Raw genomic sequence first — 18302 nt, 5'->3', positions numbered from 1 at the left:
TTTTAATGTTTTGTTTTATCCAGAATTATAACATGGTGAAATCATCTTCATTCCCTTCCTTTTTTCCTTTCGTAGTCTCTTATCCCTACCCTTTTCTTTATGCACTAGTCAACCCTTTTGGACTGGCTTTAGCACTTTTCATTGAACCACTTTATTCAAGGCCACAAAACACCTGTTTTTGCTAAGTCCAGTAGACTTTTTCAAACTTGTATTACATATTTTTTAAAAAAAATTTTAATATTTATTTTTAAGAGAGAGGGGTGCAGAGTGGGAGCAGGGGAGGAGCAGAGAGAGAGGGAGACAGAGAATCTGAAACAGCCTCCAGGCTCCAAGCTGTCAGCACAGAGCCTGACGCAGGGCTCAAACCCATGAACCATGAGATCATGACCTGAACCAAAGTCGGACACTTAACCAACTGAGCCACCCAGATGCCCCCAAACTTGTATTCCATTTTGTTTCTTGGCAGCATTCAATACAATTGACCATTTTTTCCTCTTCAAAGCCTTTTCTTTTCTCTTGTTTTTGAAGATTTTATACTTTCCTAGATTCCTCCTTCCTATCTCCCTTACTGCTTCTATATAGATTCCTTTTTGGTCCCTTCTTTTCTGCCTGAACTTTAGATGTTAGAGTTCTTCATATTCAGACCTGGGCACTCTTTTTTCTTTCTAACACTGTCCTTAGGCACTGAATGGTTATGACATTATGTTTCATTATCTTTCATTTGGTTCTTTTTTCATCCTTTAGGTTCTTTTTTATCCTTAGGTGTTAGCTTAGAAATCTTCCCTCATCACCCAATTTAAATAAATCCTCCACTCTACCTCATTCTCTTGTAACACTCTCTTTTATCATTTATAATTATAAAATTTTGTTCACTTTCTTACAGTCTGTCTACAGTATTGGGCAGAAGGGGCCTTGAGGAGAGAGACTGTGTCTATTTGCCCGTTTATATACTGTATTCAACATAATGCCTGACACATAAGTAGTCAGTAAATATGAGTTGAATAAATAATTTCTTTGAAATAAGGGGAAAAGCCAGATTTATTTGGTATACTGTCCAAAATAGAAATATTCTAGGGGTGCCTGGGTGGTCAGTACATTAAGTGTCTGACTCTTGGTTTTGGCTCAGGTCATGATCTCACAGTTTCATGAGTTCAAGCCCCACATCAGGCTGTGCTGGCAGCACAGAGCCTCCTTGGGATTCTCCTTTCTCCCTCTCTTTCTGCCCCGCCCCAACTTGTACTGTCTGTCTCAAAATAAAGAAACTTAAAAAGAAGAAATATTCTAAAGACTACATTTTATGTATTGTTTTCAAGTAGAAGTCTTAGGCAGATGTATCTGATGGGAAGATCATATGTCTGAACCGTGGGATTTTGTCTTTTGGTTTTTTTTTTTTTTTTAAGTTTATTTATTTTGAGAGAGGGAGAGCGTGTGTTCGTGCACACGGGGAACGGGCAGAGAGAGAGGAAGAGAATCTGAAGCAGGCTCCTCACTGTGAGTGCAGAGCCTGACATGGGGACATGGGGCTCGAATTTACAAACCCTGAGATCATGACCTGAGCCAAAGTCAGATGCTTAACCAACTGAGCCACCCAGGTGCCCCTGAACCCTGGTTTTAAGGGAGGTTGAGAAAGTGAGTTTTCTGATTTCTATCTTGGGAAAACCAGCACTGATAAAGAAGGCTATCCCCAAGTTGCTTAACAGCCAGACAGCATGAAACTACCCAGGCTGCTTAGCAGAAATGATACTGAATGATTGAATGTGGCAAAAATTACAGTGTGCTATATGTTCACTTTGTAGTTTGAATAAATTTATCCAAACTAGTTCAATACTGACATTCCACAGAATACAGCAACCTTTTCTTGTTTACTGATTAAGTAGCTTATGTGAGAAATGGTAGATGATAGAACTGCCTTAAAAATGTATCCAGAAGATACGAAACTGAATAGAAGGCCAATGTCAGAAGGCTTTGAAATGAGACTTATCTTTAGATCTGTTAACTAGAGGAGCTACTAATTGTGAGACTAATATATCTACCCTTGCTGTAAAAGGCTAACAAGTAATCATTTGTCTTTTTTTTAATTTTATTTATTTTAAAGAGAGAGTGAGCGGGAGAGAGGGGCAGAGGGAGAGACAGTATCCCAACCAGGCTCCACTTTCAGTGCGGAGCCTGATAGAGCGTTCAATCCCATGACCGTGGGATTATGACCTGAGATGAAATAGAATCAGATGCTCAACTGAGTGAGCCCCCCAGATGCACCAGTAGTTATTTATCATTCCTTATCTATTATATATTCTTAAAGTAAGCTAGAGAAAAGAAAATATTAAAATCATAAGAAAGAGAACACAGGTGGCTCAGCCAGTTAAGTGTCCAACTTGGGCTCAGGTCATGATCTCATGGCTTGTGAGTTTGAGCCCCATGTCGGGCTCTGTGCTGACAGCTCAGAACTTGGAGCCTGCTTCGGATTCTGTGTCTCCCTCTCTCTCTGTCCCTCCCCTGCTCACTCTGTGTGTGTGTGTCTCTCTCTCTCTCAAAAATAAATAAACATTAAAAAAAATTTTTTTTTAAGAAAGAGAAGATACATTTACTGTACTGTACTGTATCGGTACTATGAGTTGATGTTATCTGTTTACAAGATGAATAATCTGTCAGTACCTACCTCAATATTGTCTTATATGACACACAATGTTGTAGCTGTTGTACTTATTATTAATACTGTAATCAAAAATAAAAAAGGTAGAGGAGCCTCGGTGGCTCAGTTGGTTAAGCATCTGACTCTTGATTTTCGCTCAGGTTATGATCTCATGGTTCATTAGTTCAAGCCCCACATTGGGCTCTGTGTTGACAGCACGGAGCCTGCTTTAGATTCTCTCTCTCCTCTTCCTCTGTCTCTGCCCTGCTCTGCTCACACTCTTGCTGTCTCTCAAAAATAAGCAAACATTTAAAAAATGAAAAGCTAACATGAAAAAGAAATTATAAGGATTCATGTATTGATAATGAAGAAGCAGTAGTATGATTGCTTTATGGTGGCCTAATCAGTGCAGTTACTTCACAGTAGCCTAGACTATACACTAATGAATGCTTATAAAATTTTTATGGTATACCACATGTTCATAATACATTACTGAAACATTGTTACATTAAAAAAAATATATATATATATGTGTGTGTGTATATATATATATATATATATATATATTTCCCTGAGTTGATAGGTTGATACTCAGCTTCTCCAGTTATAAGAGAGCCATACAGTACATAATATAATTCTTTGAAAGCAAAGTTATGAAATAGTTAAGAAAACCAACACATTATTACTTTCCATCAAGTGTTACTTACCTTATTCCTAAGTAAGGATAGGCTATCCACTTCCATACAGTCTTGCACAGGATGTCCTACATTATGAGTACTTGGGAAATGATGATGACATAAAAATGTCTCTCAGAATTCTTGTCATATAGTTACTAGATTTTCACACAAAGACAGTATCACACATACACAGCAGATAAGTTTATTAACTATATGGCATGATGATTATATTACTGTTCATTAAGTGGAAGTGGATTATGATAAAGGTTTTCTTCATCTTCACATTGAGAAGGCTGAGGAGGAAGAAGAGGGGTTGGTCTTGTATCAAGGGTAGAAGGAGGTAGAAGGGGAGGTAGGAGAAGCTGGCACACTTAGTATAACTTTATGGAAATACGTCATTATTTCTTATTTATTCATTCATTCATTCATTCATTTATTTATTTATTTTGCTTTTTTATTTTCAAAAAATGTTTCTATTCATTGTCTTCCGCCATTTGCTTTAATTTCAGTGCCTGTGTCCTAGATGGGTCCATGTGGTAAAAGAAGTCAAAAGCAGTCTTGAATAATCAGAACCCTTCTTCCAGATGGATTACTGCCAACTTGTTCTCTGGCACTGCTGCTTCTACATTTTCTTCCTTATTGTCTGGCTCTGGTGTGGAAGCAGTTGTCTCCATCGAGTTGTCTTCTGTTAATCCCTCTGTTAGCTCTTGAATTTCTTCAAGATCCATATACTGCACCCTTCCTCACCACCATCACTTCCCCTCCCCCCCCCCCCCCCCATTTACTATTTCTTCTGTGATTTCTGTGATTGGCTCTATTATAAATTCTGTGAAATCATGCACAACATCTGGACACAGTTTTCTCCGGCAGGAATTTATTGTTTGGAAATGTTATGGCTTTCACGGCTTTTTCTGTAACAACAATGGCATCTTCAGTGGTGTAATCCTCCCAGACTTTCATATTCTCTCTTTTGGGGTTCTCTTTCATAGTGTTCACAATCCTTTCTGTAGTGTACTGTGTATAATAACCCCGTGATCTAGAGGCTGAATTAAAGACCTTATGTTTGGGGGCAGAAAGACTACTTCAGTGCCTTTGCTGAATTCACCAGGTTCTGGGTGGCTGAGGGATTGTCCAGTATCAGAAGAACTTTAAAAGGCAGTCTGTACTGGCAAGGTACTTCCTGACTTCAGGGACAAAGCACTGATGGAAGCAATCCAGAAAAAGCATTCTTCTTGTCCAAGCCTTCTTGTACAACCAAAAGACTGATAGCTGGTGTTTATTTTTTCACTTTAAGGCTAGGGGTTGGGGTAGGGGTGCAGGTGGAAGTTAGCTTTATAGGTAAGGGCAGCCCTGATCATAAACCCAACTGTATTTGCATAAAACAGTAGTGTTAGCCTCTCCTTTCCTGCCTTAAATCCTGGTGTTTGCTTCTCTTTCTTGCTAATAAATGTCATGTGTGGCATCCCATCCCCAGAGTAGGACACTTTTATCTGCATTAAAAACTTGTTCAGACAGATAACCTTTTTCCTCAGGGATTTTCTTAATGGCATCTGGGAACTTGCTGCATCCTAGTTGGAAGAAGCCGCTTTTCCTGTTATCTTGATAGGTTTTGGCCAGACCTCTTTATAAAATTATCCAACCATCTTTTGCCTGCATTAAATTCTCTAGCTTTGGATCCTTCACCTTTTGCTTTAAGTTGTCATATAATCACTTCACTGTTTTTTAACCGTATCAGAGTCCATATGTATTCCTTTCTTACAGCAATCCTAAACACACAAAAGCTTCCTTTTCAATACGAGATTGAAAGGTTTTGCACAAAAAGTGCAAGGTTTTTGCACCGGCTAATTCAGCTGCAGTGGCAGCTTCACAGGTTTCCTCTTTCTTTCTTTTCTTTCTTTTCTTTCTTTTCTTTTCTTTCTTTTCTTTCTTTTCTTTCTTTTCTTTCTTTTCTTTCATTTCCTTCCTTCCTTCCTTCCTTCCTTCCTTCCTTCCTTCCTTCCTTCCTTCCTTCCTTCCTTCCTTCCTTCCTTTTAAATGGTCCTTACATTGGATTCATTTATCTTCAAAAGTCAGGCAACCACTGTTGCTGATGTAAATCTATGGTATTTATCTAGCAGTTCACCTTTTTCTTGTAATGTCATAACTTTTTTCTGCTTGTGAGCATTTACAGCATCACTAGTGGCACTTTGTGTGGGTCCTGTGGTATTATTCAAGGTTTACAGTATTGCACTAAACATGATGAAAAATACACAAGAACTAGGAGAAATCACTTTTTACTGCAGTACCCAATTTGCTAGAGAGATGAACTGCTCATGCAGAGATGATTAACATCACACAGCGTTTTAAGTGGATATTCTCAACACTTGAGCTCACCCCAGCAGCAACAGGAGATAGCTGTGAAATTATTACAGTAGTACAGCATGTACTACAGTTCTTTATGCAGTTATGATTTAATACATCATCTTTACATTTGTTCACATTTCTCTCTGCCAGTGGTACCATTTAAGGTCTGTAAGTGTGTACATAAGTTTTGATAAATTTTAACTTTTTGTGATAGGTTTGCATGTGTTTTATGGTAATAAACGATAAACTAGTATCTACAAGTGTTTTATGCATTAATGACACACTGTTTTTTTCTTTTTTCTTTTTTTTTTTCTTTTTGGTATTTTTTAGACTATGTGGTTTATCTGCAAATATTTTCAAATTGTTGCAGATCTCCAAAAACTTTCCAATATGTTTATTGGAAAAAATCCTCATGTACATGGACCCATGCAGTTCAAATTCATTCAAAGATCAACTGTACTCAGCTTGTTTTGAGATGTCTTTTGATGTCTAGCTTTTAAATGGAACTGCTGAGGCAAATTGGACCACCTTTTTGGGTCAGTCCCACAGCTGTGAGCCAAAACCTCATTAAGACCAGTGGATAACCAACATGTCTGTGTTGGCTTTTCAGATTAGCAGTGCAGCTTATTTGGAGAATAGCCTCTTAATATTTAATTCCATAACTGGCCACAGTCTCAAGTAATGCTTTTGCCTTAAAGTCTAAAAAAAAAAAGATGGGGTGCCTGGCTGGCTCAGTGAGTAGAGCATGTGACTCTTGATCTTGGGGTCAGGAGTTCAAGCCCCACATTGCTTGTAGAGATTACTTAGAAGAAAAAAAGTTAATTAAGTTGAGTATTGATATAGTTGCTCCAGCTTTATTTTGGCTAGTATTTGCCCAACATATATCTTTTTCTGTCCTTTAACTTCCAACTTTCTGAGTTGTTTCTTGAGTTTGGGGATATCTCTTGTGATCAACATGTAGTTGGATTTTGTTTTTCTGGTGATTTTTTTTTAGTACATCTACATTTCTTTTTTCTTTTTCTTTTATTTCTTTCTTTTTCTTTCTTTCTTTCTTTCTTTTTTTTTTTTTTTTTATGTTTATGTATTTATTTTGAGAGAGGGAGAGAGAGAATCCCAAGCAGGCTCGATGCTGTCAGTATGGAACCTGAAATGGGGCTTGAACTCAGCAAAACCATGAGATCATGACCTGAGCCAAGATGAAGAGTTGGACGCCTAACCAACTGAGCCACCCAGGGGTCCCAGTACCTTTACATTTCTTGTGATTTCTTATCTGCCTTTTTACTTTATATTTTGCTGATTTTTCTGTCCTGTCTTACCTTTATAAAATTGAAGTTTTCTTATTTTTTTCCCTTCACTATTTCTGCTCTTCTAATAATTACCCTTGGGAGTTTAAATTATGCTTAATTTAACAAAGTCTAAAGTTAACTCCATCTCATTAGAAGGACTCGAGAACATTTAAACTTTGAATGCCCTCTTCTGTTACATTTGGCTATATCAGCTAGCATTTTGCTTTTTATCCTTTTTCAGTCCTGCAAACTAGGTATTGTTTTTGTTATTATGTGTATATATGTGTGTGTATATATATATGTATATATATGTATATATATAATTTTTGTTATAATATATTTTTGTTTTTGTTATATATATTGTGTGTGTGTGTGTGTGTATGTGTATATATCATATATTTTTATTGCTTACCATTTACTTTCAGTATTTCAGACCTTTTTACTGGCATCATTTTCCTTTTTCCCTAAAGTATATTCTTAAGGAAACCGTGACATTCAGGTCCACAGTTAGAAACATGTTTAATACAGGGCTGCCTGGGTGGCTTGATTGGTTGAGTGTCTGACTCTTGATTTTGGCTCAGGTCATGATCACAGGGTCATGGAATCGAACCCCGCTTTGGGCTCTACACTCAGGGTGGAGCCTGCTTAAGATATTCTCTCTCACCCCACTAAAAAGGACAACTATAGACCAATTTCCCTGATGAACATGCATGCAAAAATCCTCAACAAGATGCTAGCCAACCAGATCCAACAATACATTAAAAAAATTATTCACCACAACCAAGTGGGATTTATACCTAGGATGCAGGGCTGGTTCAATATCCGCAAAACAATCAACGTGATTCATCACATCCAATAAAAGAAAGGACAAAAACCATATGATCCTCTCAATAGATGCAGAGAAAGCATTTGACAAAATACAGCATCCTTTCTTGATAAAAACCCTCAAGAAAGTAGGGATAGAAGGATCATACCTCGAGATCATAAAAGCCGTATATGAACAACCCAACGCTAATATCATCCTCAATGGGGAAAACTGACAGCTTTCCCCCTATGGTCAGAAACAAGACAGGGATGTCCACTCTTGCCACTGTTATTCAACATAGTATTGGAAGTCTTAGCCTCTGCAACCAGACAACACAAAGAAATGAAAGGCATCCAAATCGGCCAGAAGGTCAAACTTCCACTCTTTGCAGATGACATGATACTCTATATGGAAAACCCAAAAGATTCCACCAAAAAACTGCTAGAACTGATTCATGAATTCAGCAAAGTTGCAGGATATACAATCAATGCACAGAAATGAGTTGCATTCCTATTCACCAACAATGAAGCAACAGAAAGAGAAATCAAGGAATCGATCCCATTTACAGTTGCACCCAAAACCATAAAATACCTAGGAATAAATCTAACCAAAGAGGTAGAAAGTCTATACACTGAAAACTATAGAAAGCTTCTGAAAGAAATTGATGAAGACACAAAAAAATGGGAAAAGATTCCATGCTCCTGGATAGGAAGAACAAATGTTGTTAAAATGTCGGTAGTACCCAAAGCAATCTACATATTCAATGTAATCCCTACCTATCAAAATAACACCAGCAGTCTTCACAGAGCTAGAACAATCCTAAAATTTGTGTGGAACCAGAAAAGACCCTAAATAGCCAAAGCAATCTTGAAAAAGAAAACCAAAGCAGGAGGCATCACAATCCCAGACTTCAAGCTATACTACAAAGCTGGAATCATCAAGACAGTATGGTACTGGCATAAGAACAGACACTCAGATCAATGAACAGAGTAGAGAACCCAGAAATGGACCCACAAACGTATGGCCAACTAATCTTTGATAAGGCAGGAAAGAATATCCAATGAAATAAAGACAGTCTCTTCAGCAAGTGGTGCTGGGAAAACTGGACAGCGACATGAAGAAGAATGAACCTGGACCACTTTCTTACACCATACACAAAAATAAACTCAAAATGGATGAAAGACCTAAATGTAAGACAGGAAGCCATCAGGATCCTCGAGGCAAAAACCTCTTTGATCTTGGCCGCAGCAACTTCTTACTCGACATGTCTCTGGAGGCAAGGGAAACGCAAAAATGAACTACTAGGATGTCATCAGAATAAAAAGCTTCTGCACAGCAAAGGAAACAATCAGCAAAACTAAAAGGCAACCGACAGAATAGGAGAAGATATTTGTAAACAACATATCAGATAAAGGGTTAGTACCCAAAATCTACAAAGAACTTACCAAACTCAACCCCCAAAAAACAAATAATCCAGTGAAGAAATGGGCAAAAGACATGAATAGACACTTCTCCAAAGAAGACATCCAGATGGCCAACCGACACATGAAACAATGCTTAACATCACTCATCACGGAAATGCGTATCAAAACCCCAATGAGATACCACCTTACACCTGTCAGAATGGCTAACATTAACAACTCAGGCCACAACAGATGTTGGCAAGGATGCGGAGAAAGAGGATCTCTTTTTGCATTGTTGGTGCGAATGCAAGCTGGTGCAGCCACTCTGGAAAACAGTATGGAGGTTCCTCAAAAAACTAAAACTAGAACTACCCTACGACCCAGCAATTGCACTACTAGGTATTTATCCAAGGGATACAGATGTGCTGTTTCAAAGGGACACATGCACCCCCATGTTTATAGCAGCACTATTAACAATAGCCAAAGTATGGAAAGAGCCCAAGTGTCCCATCGATGGATGAATGGATAAAGATGTGGTATACATATACAATGGAGTATTACTCAGCAATCAAAAAGAATGAAATCTTGCCATTTGCAACTACGTGGATGGAACTAGAGATAGTATCCTAGGCAAAATTAGTCAGAGAAGGACAAATATATGACTTCACTCATATGAGGACTTGAAGAGACAAAACAGATGAATATAAGGGAAGGGAAACAAAAATAATATAAAAACACGGAGGGGGACAAAACAGAAGAGACTCCTAAATATGGAGAACAGAGTTACTAGAGGGGATGTGGGGGCGGGGTGGGCTAAATAGGTAAGGGGCATTAAGGAATCAACTACTGAAATCGTTGCACTATATGCTAACTAATTTGGATGTAAATTTTAAAAAATAGAGTTAAAAAAAAATTCTCTCACTCCCTGTCCACTGTGACTCTTTCCTGCTCATGCTGTCTCCCTCTCTCAGTAATTAAATATGTTTAATATTGCAACCACTTACAACTGAAACAAAAGTTTTACAAGACAGAATTTACCCTTATGTGAACTATATTCTGTATTTTTCTGGTTTTTTGGGTTTTTTTTTTCCTTTTCTGTGCCTGCTATAATTTACTAAACTAATGTCATGACTTACTGGTGAATTACAATCTATGATTTCAGAAATACTGCTTTATTAGGAAGGTTTTTTTTTATTTAAAAAAAATCTTTTTTTTTTTTTTTAATTTTTTTTTTCAACGTTTTTATTTATTTTTGGGACAGAGAGAGACAGAGCATGAACGGGGGAGGGGCAGGGAGAGAGGGAGACACAGAATCGGAAACAGGCTCCAGGCTCTGAGCCATCAGCCCAGAGCCCGACGCGGGGCTCGAACTCACGGACCGCGAGATCGTGACCTGGCTGAAGTCGGACGCTTAACCGACTGCGCCACCCAGGCGCCCCTAAAAAAAAATCTTTTTATTCATTTTTGAGAGAGAGAGAGAGACAGGCGTGTGAGTAGGAGAGGAACAGAGAGAGAGGGAGACACAGAATCCGAAGCAGGTTCCAGGCTCTGAGCTGTCAGCACAGAGCCTGATGCAAGGCTCGAACTTGTGAACCGCGAGATCATGACCTGAGCTGAAGTCGGATGCCCAAATGACTGAGCCACCCAGGTGCCCCTAGGAAGGTTCTTTTTAATGAATCTCTTGGTGGTAAAACTTTTTTATCTGGAGATGCCTTAATTTAATCACTTCTGAAAAATAGGTCATTTGGTATACATGTGACATGTATTTTCTCTAAGCACACGGTCTTCTACTTTACATTGCTTTTGAGTCTGCTGTCAGACTGATTGTGGGTAATCTTTAAGTTTTTTCTGGGTATCTTAGGATTTGATGGTCTTTAGTCCTTTTGTAGTTTCATTGCAGTGTATCTAGGTGCACATTTTTATTTAACCTGTGTGGTATACTTTGTGCTTCCTGTATCTGTGGAGTTATGTCTTTAACTAGTTTGGAAAAATTCTCAGCCTTTATATCTTCAAGTATTTTTCTCTCATCTATGCTATCCTGTTTTTCTGGGATTCCACTTGTACATGTGTAAATACTATATACTCTGTGGCTTCTAAACCTCTCTTGCATATTATCTGTCTCTGTACCTCATTCTAAGTAATTTCAAACTGACTTCTACCTCTTTTAGTTTACTACATCTTTTTTTTTTTTAATTTTTTTTTAACGTTTATTATTTTTGAGACAGAGAGAGACAGAGCATAAACGGGGGAGGGGCAGAGACAGAGGGAGACACAGAATCGGAAGCAGGCTCCAGGCTCTGAGCCATCAGCCCAGAGCCCGACGCGGGGCTCAAACTCACGGACCGCGAGATCGTGACCTGAGCTGAAGTCGGACGTTTAACCCACTGAGCCACCCAGGCGCCCCTACTACATCTTTTTTAAATTGACATATAAATTGAATACTATAAAATTCATCTTTTTAAAGTGGCTTTTAGTATATTCCATAAGCTTGTACAACCATTGATACAGTCTAATTCCAGAACATTTTCACTTCCCTACTGCATCTTTTTTGAGGTGTATCTGGCCTGTTTTTTTCATCCATCCTCTAGGTAGCTGATTAATTTTTTGGTTTATTTTTTACAGTTCTTATTTGGTTCTTTCTGCAGTCTGCCTAGGTTTTTTTGTTTTGTTTATGTTTTGTTGTTTTATTTTGTTTTAAGTAGGCTTCATGCCCAACATGGGGCATGAACTCACTACCCTGAGATCAAGTCACATGCTCTACTGACTGAACTTGCAAAACCTCGAGATCAGGACCTGAGCAGAAACCAAGAGGCAGATGTTTAACCTACTGAGCCACCTAGGTGCCCCACTGAGAGGATTTTTTTTTCCCTCTGCCAAGATGCAGAGGTCTTAAGTACTCTCCAGCCCACTCACAGGTTCTTTCATTTATTAATGAGGCTTCTGTGATCTATTCCCCCATCTTGCTCAAACCCCAAGTTCCTGTGTCACTACCCACATGTCCTAAGGAGAGCCTTTGCCCATCACAGCCTGATACCAATTTCAGTTATTTGATTTGTTTTATTTTCTATTGCCTCTTTTTTTTTTTACTTTTTTTTTTTTTTTAACATTTATTTATTTTTGAGAGAGAGAGAGAGACAGAGCATAACCAGGGGAGGGGCAGAGAGAGAGGGAAACACAGAATCCGAAGCAGGCTCCAGGCTCCAAGCTGTCAGCACAGAGCCTGATGTGGGGCTTGAACTCACAAACTGCGAGATCATGACCTGAGCCGAAGTTGGACGCTTAACCGACTAAGCCACCCAGCCGCCCCTCTGTTGCCTCTTTTGAGGATATTTCTATGGTTCCTTACACTGCAGTACAAATTGTGTTTTTTATTTCTGGTTGTTTGGGGGGTTTTTTAGCCAGGGGTAGGAGTAGGGGATGCCACCATATGCTTAAGTAAAAGTAAACTCTTTTTGGGGGTGTCTGGGTGGTTCAGTTGGTTAAGCATCCCACTTCATCTTAGGTCATGATCTTGAAGTTCATGGGTTCGAGCCCCGTGTTGACTCTGCTGACAGCTCAGAGCCTGGAGCCTGCTTCAGATTCTGTGTCTCCCTCTCTCTCTGCTCCTGCCCTGCTGTGCTCTCTCTCTCTCTCAAAAAATAAACATTCAAAAAATTTTGTTTGTTTCTCATTTCTGGTTGCTTGGTTTTTTGTTTTGTTTTTTTTTTTTTTTTAGCCAGAGGTAGGAGTAGGGGATGCCACCATAATGCCAAAAGGCAAAGTAAAATTAAACTCTTTTGGGGGGGCGGGGGGCCACTGGGGTGGTTCAGTCAGTTACTCATCTGGTTTCGGGTCAAGTCATGATCTCATGGTTCCTGAGTTTGAGCCCCGCATCGGGCTCTGTGCTGACAGAGCTCAGAGCCTGGAACCAGCTTTGGATCCTCTTTCGTCTCCCTTTCTCTGCCCCTCTCCTGCTCACACTCTGTCTCTCTTTCTCAAAAATAAATAAACATGGAACTCCTTTTGAATGTTTATTTGAAGACAACTATTAGTACACACAAATTACCCACCTAATTGCCACTTGTGTTCCATCTAGTTTTTGCTAGTACCGCTAAATAACCGTCTTTATACCATTCACTTAAAATTCTAAGTTCATTTTTTGTTTGTATTTTGTGGTTCTTACAGGATTATGTTGACAAAGAGAAGGCCATTGCCAAAGCACTGGAAGACCTCAGAGCCAACTTTTACTGTGAACTCTGTGATAAGCAATATCAGAAACATCAGGAATTTGACAACCACATCAACTCCTATGATCATGCACACAAGCAGGTGAGGAATAGTTGCTTGCTAGCAAAACAATACTTTATTTGTTAGAATTATTGAATTTTATAAATGTACCCCAAAAATCTTGGTGACTATGGTTTCTTATATCTGCCAGTCTTTATCTGAGGTCTATCTGACTTACTTTTTTTTTTCAGTGACAAGTCCTGACATAGACCTCCCTCTTCCAAGAATTTATGTAGAGAATTGTGAGCTTCATAAATCTTGCATAAAGTTTTTGGCTTTGATTATTTTCTGAATTTGTATTTAATTTGGTAGTTCAACTGAGGATCACTAGGAGTTTTATTTCCCTTTCTCTCTCTTTGTGAACATGTTAAACTTTGAATAGTTATCCCAGACTGTGGGTGCTTCATCTTCTATATACAGGAGTTCATGCTTTATTGGCTACTATTTCCTATCAGTAAGTTATTTTGTTATTTGGTATACCTTGGAAACTAGATAAATCTTGAGAAGGAAAAAGAATTAGATGCTGTCCTAACTTTAACAAAAACCTCTGATGCTGCATGTTGAAGAGCTTGCTAAAAAGTGAATTATACTTTCCTTGCAGTCTTTTTTGCTTTCACTGACTTAGAAAATAAAATTGTACCTAACTAGATACTGGCATAAAGAAGGTGGCCCAGGGGGGATTTTAGAAGAAAGAAATGGATCTTTAAATTTCTGGCTTATTGAATAATTTTGAGCCATTTGATGTTGGGTGATTTTAGCAGAATTTACTAGGTCTTTGAAGGCATAATAGTTGTATTTGTTAAACTTGTAAGATTTATGAGCATTGCTGGAATGCTGTCTTAAGTGGATCTGTTGAACCAACTTTTTTTTTTAATACCTTTGCTTCATCTTTCAACCAGCCATAAGATTTCAGTGCACAAGTAAAGAGCAAGCTTTAAGCTTTACTAGCACAAGGATAGTTTGTAAACTGTTACACTTTTTGCAACAATCTCTCTCATGTTTAACCACACCTAACCAATTTAAGATGCTTCCACTGATAGAATTGTATTCAAGACAGCTTTTGATAATACACAATGCTTAATTTGAAGAAGAGAAATATACAGAGGATATATATGGACAAGATATATACTGGAGTTACTTTACTTTTTCAAAGAAACATCTGTCAAGAAAGAGTTACAACAGCAAATATTGCTTATCCAGTAATTTTTCTGGCTTCTCAGTGTATACATAATTCAAATTTGGGGGTTATTTTTTATGGAATTGAGAAGGACTTGTAGCATCTAAACACACAACCACCTTTTTGGGCTCTAAAAATTTCTTCAATTAAGAATTGTCTACGGGGGACAAAATTGTCTGTGATGGGGCGCCTGGCTGGCTCAGTCGGTGGAGCATGTGACTCTTGATCTCAGGGTCGTGAGTTCAGGCCCCACGTTGGGCTTAAAGCGTACTTTAAAAAAAAAAAAAAGAGTTGTCTGATAAATTAGGACGCCAGAAGAAACTTTAGGCACCAAAAGGACATTTAGAAAGGTTACATTTTTAGTTGATGAGAAGTCTCTTGAGTAAAGTTTCTATTAGAAAAAAAAATAAACCAGGAAAAGTATAATTCAGACTTGAGCAATGTTTAGATTGCTTTTTAAGGGAAAATATTCTATCCAAGCAACAGAATTACAAATGAAATCTGAGCAGAAATGCAGAACTAGTGAAATTCACATCGACAGCATTAATGTGAGGGATGATAATGTTTTAGTGATGCTGCTTTCAACTTGAGAGTAGTAGTAATTGTTACAGCTCTGGTTCATTTGAATTTGACATGTCTGTTCTGTGCATCTTGGGATGACTTCATTCTCTCTCCATGTCTCTCTGTTGCAGTGGTTTTCCACATGGGGAGTTTTGTCCTCTAGGGAACACTTGACATTGTTGATTGCCACAATTAGGAAGATGGTGATACTGGCACGTAGTGGGTAGAGGTGCTTCTAAATATCCTACAATGCACAGGAAAGCTCCTTGCAACACAGAATACCTAGCCCAAAATGTCAATAGTGCTGAGGTTGAGAAACCCTGTTCTATTAAGACTACTGAAAAACTTTCAAAGACATATGATATTGCAAAATCATTTGGCCTTTCCTTGGTACAAACAAATCACTGTCATTTTAAGTCCCTAGTTATGTTATAAACATTTGTAAAGTACTCATCTAGATGATCCCAAATACTCATATTTTTTAGATTATCATTTCATTTAAAAATGAAAATACAAAATTAAGGGTTTCTTATAAGGAACTTATGGACTACCTTTCTCCATTAACATAGAAAAATGTCTGCAGTCCTTGGTCTGGGAAGAAATCTTTAGCTGGTATGGTTAATGAATGCATGTGAGCCTGTTTCTTCACCATGCTCAAAAGCCCATCTTAGGTATTAAAAAAAGAATGAATGTAGTGTGTTTGTTGTTTTCTTTGGTTTTGGCGGAGTGTTCTGTATTTGGTTGAAACATAGGCTTTTTCATCTTTCTTTATACTGCCCTCTTAGTGCAGATAGAGTAGAATCTTGAAACAATGCTATAAATATATAAACAAAAAAGTGCACAGTACTAAATTTTTTTGTAGTTCTCTTCCCTTTACTTAGAATTTCTAAAGAGCCTTTAATTGCCCTTGGTACAACACAGCTAAATAACCCCTAAGAGGAGCTATGTCCTGTTTTTCATTCCTCTTTGATGGACATGAACTTACCATACAAATGGAGCTACCATTTTCCAAATTCATGCTCTAAAATCATAAAGACACCCTGTCTTGTCTTCCAGGAAGGCACACAGGATTATTATGAATCTGAGATAATAGGTAAGTACATTCAACCCCTATATTAGTAATCCCTAGTTTGCATCTTCCATCAAATTTTTACTATTAAAATTTCCAGAGAAATAATCTATCCTGTTAGTGGTAAAACTAGTATAGACAGGATTCTGAACACGCCCTTATCTTTATTAAGCACAAATAATCTCTCAAAAAAGGGCTGTGTGGTCACCCACGTTTTGTGGTGATTTTGGGGGGTTGTTATCCTGTGCCTCTCCCTATTCACTAGTTTTTCTCAAAATTTCCAAGTTTTTTGTGAAGAAAGTCACTAACCTGCAAATATGAAGACCCAGCTTTTTTAAAGATGAAAAAGCTAATTAGACATTTTGGCTCTTTTCAGCAGTTTAACTCTCATTTTAAGGTGATAATTTCAATACATTTTGAAGGGTAGTCCTCTCCATTCTTCAAAAGCTAGCCCAATCTGTGATTCCTTTTTATGTAAGTTAGTCCTAATATGCCTCAGAGCTTAATAAACATTAGTATCCATCTTCTATCCCTCTTGGCTTAATTACAGTACAGTTAAGGTTACTTTGAAACTAAACATTTGTCATCTCTACCTCCTTGCATCTTTGATTATTTTGCATAGCTAAAAACATGTCTACTAGTGGATATGATCATGGAAACCATTTTGTTGAGCTTTTCAGAGGGCCTAAATTTCAAACTACAAAGAACATTGTTTCCCAGAAGTCAATTTGTAGCAACACAGTAATAATAGTACCTTATTTTAACACTGTTTTTTTTTGTTATTGTTTTGCTTTCTTTGGTGCCTTGCTACCTAGTCACGATTCTCCCAATCTTACTCTCTTTTATTTGTGCCACTAAGGGTCCTCTTCACCAGCCTCCAATACATAAACCAGAGGTCACAAATTGTCCCACAGATGTATTTTGTCTGGTCTTTGTAGTGTTAGCTTTTTCCCATTTAATTTTGATTGGTTCTCTGTCTTTTAAAAATGAGATTTTATATAATTCAGGCTTTGTCTTATCTTGAAAAATTGAAATACCTAAGAACATTGGGCCTGCATTTCAACATAACAGTTGGCTAAAGCTGAATAGTTGCTATCTCTTTAGAAAGTCACATGCTCACTCTTCAATTAGATGTCTCTTACATCAACCTGTGTGATTCACTATATTAACTGCCAAATCCTTCTAAACATTTGAGTTTGTGACCCAGGCCCAGACCTTCCTTTTCTCTCCACACACACGGTTCTAATTGACAGTGGAGAAGCAGCACATTGAAAAGCTGCCTCCTTATTCATCTTTAAGTGTTGGGTCCAACTTCTTTGCAATTTCAAAACCATCTGCAGTAGTCGCGTCCAGTTTATCAAAATCTGGTACATATAAATTAGCAGCTTTGAGAAATTCTTTTTAGAAAGAATCAGTGTCTTGGTCAGAGGAAAGAATGCTTTCAACCTGCTAAAATAGCTTCAGTGTGAAAACCCCTTTTACGTTTCTTGAAAAGACTGAAGTTTCATTTAATACCAAGGTCTGTTTCAACAGTAAAAATAGTGGTTTTATGAGCTTTAAATAGCTGAACTAAAACAGATGAAGCCTATAGTAAGTACCCCTCGATGACTGCTCTGTTCTGAATTGTACACGATGGGATCTGTGACTGCGTGATTTAGTTAACTCTGTCTAAACTGTTACAATTATTTTGGGGCAGTATTGCTTACTTTTCGTTGACTGTTGTGTATATCTGGTATTACCAAGGAATAGAAGGCTTAGTTTTCCTCATGACTCAGAAATGAAATAGGTTCTGTGTTGAAGTATTTTCTGAGAAATTCCTTGGTGATGGAAGGAATGATCATCTTTGGACTTCACATGGCCTTCATTCAGATTTGGACTGGCCACTCTCCACTTGAAGTTGCACTGCTTACTGTTGTAGTTTTGCCCCTCAAGATATTCTACTGTATTTGCTCCTCTGTGTGCTTGGCACACGGGGCATCAGGACAATAAGCACATCAAAACCAATTGGACCTCTGGCAAGCCACTACAGGTTTGAGGAGCTTCAGACTGGGTTCCCTTTCTTCAGTGCTACTTTGATACTCATTGC

The 18302-nt window shown here is 38.1% G+C and overlaps 1 protein-coding gene across 9 annotated transcripts in view; it reads left to right on the top strand.

The window, feature by feature from the left end:
- The window catches only part of GPATCH8 (G-patch domain containing 8), a 103168-nt gene that overhangs the window by 65228 nt on the left and 19638 nt on the right, over positions 1–18302 (top strand). For 8 of the 9 annotated variants that reach the window (XM_045044730.1, XM_045044732.1, XM_045044735.1 and 5 more), the window contains 2 exons: positions 13308–13451; positions 16204–16240. In XM_045044730.1, the coding sequence (XP_044900665.1) occupies positions 13308–13451; positions 16204–16240 (181 nt within the window). The remainder of the gene's footprint in view (positions 1–13307; positions 13452–16203; positions 16241–18302) is intronic. The other variant, XM_003996988.6, reaches the window with a different exon arrangement.

The sequence above is a fragment of the Felis catus genome, chromosome E1 (assembly GCF_018350175.1).
Source record: "Felis catus isolate Fca126 chromosome E1, F.catus_Fca126_mat1.0, whole genome shotgun sequence".
In the NCBI taxonomy this organism is placed as follows: domain Eukaryota; kingdom Metazoa; phylum Chordata; class Mammalia; order Carnivora; family Felidae; genus Felis; species Felis catus.
The sequence above is the reverse complement of the archived record's forward strand: the minus strand, read 5'-3'. Positions and strand labels throughout refer to the sequence as shown.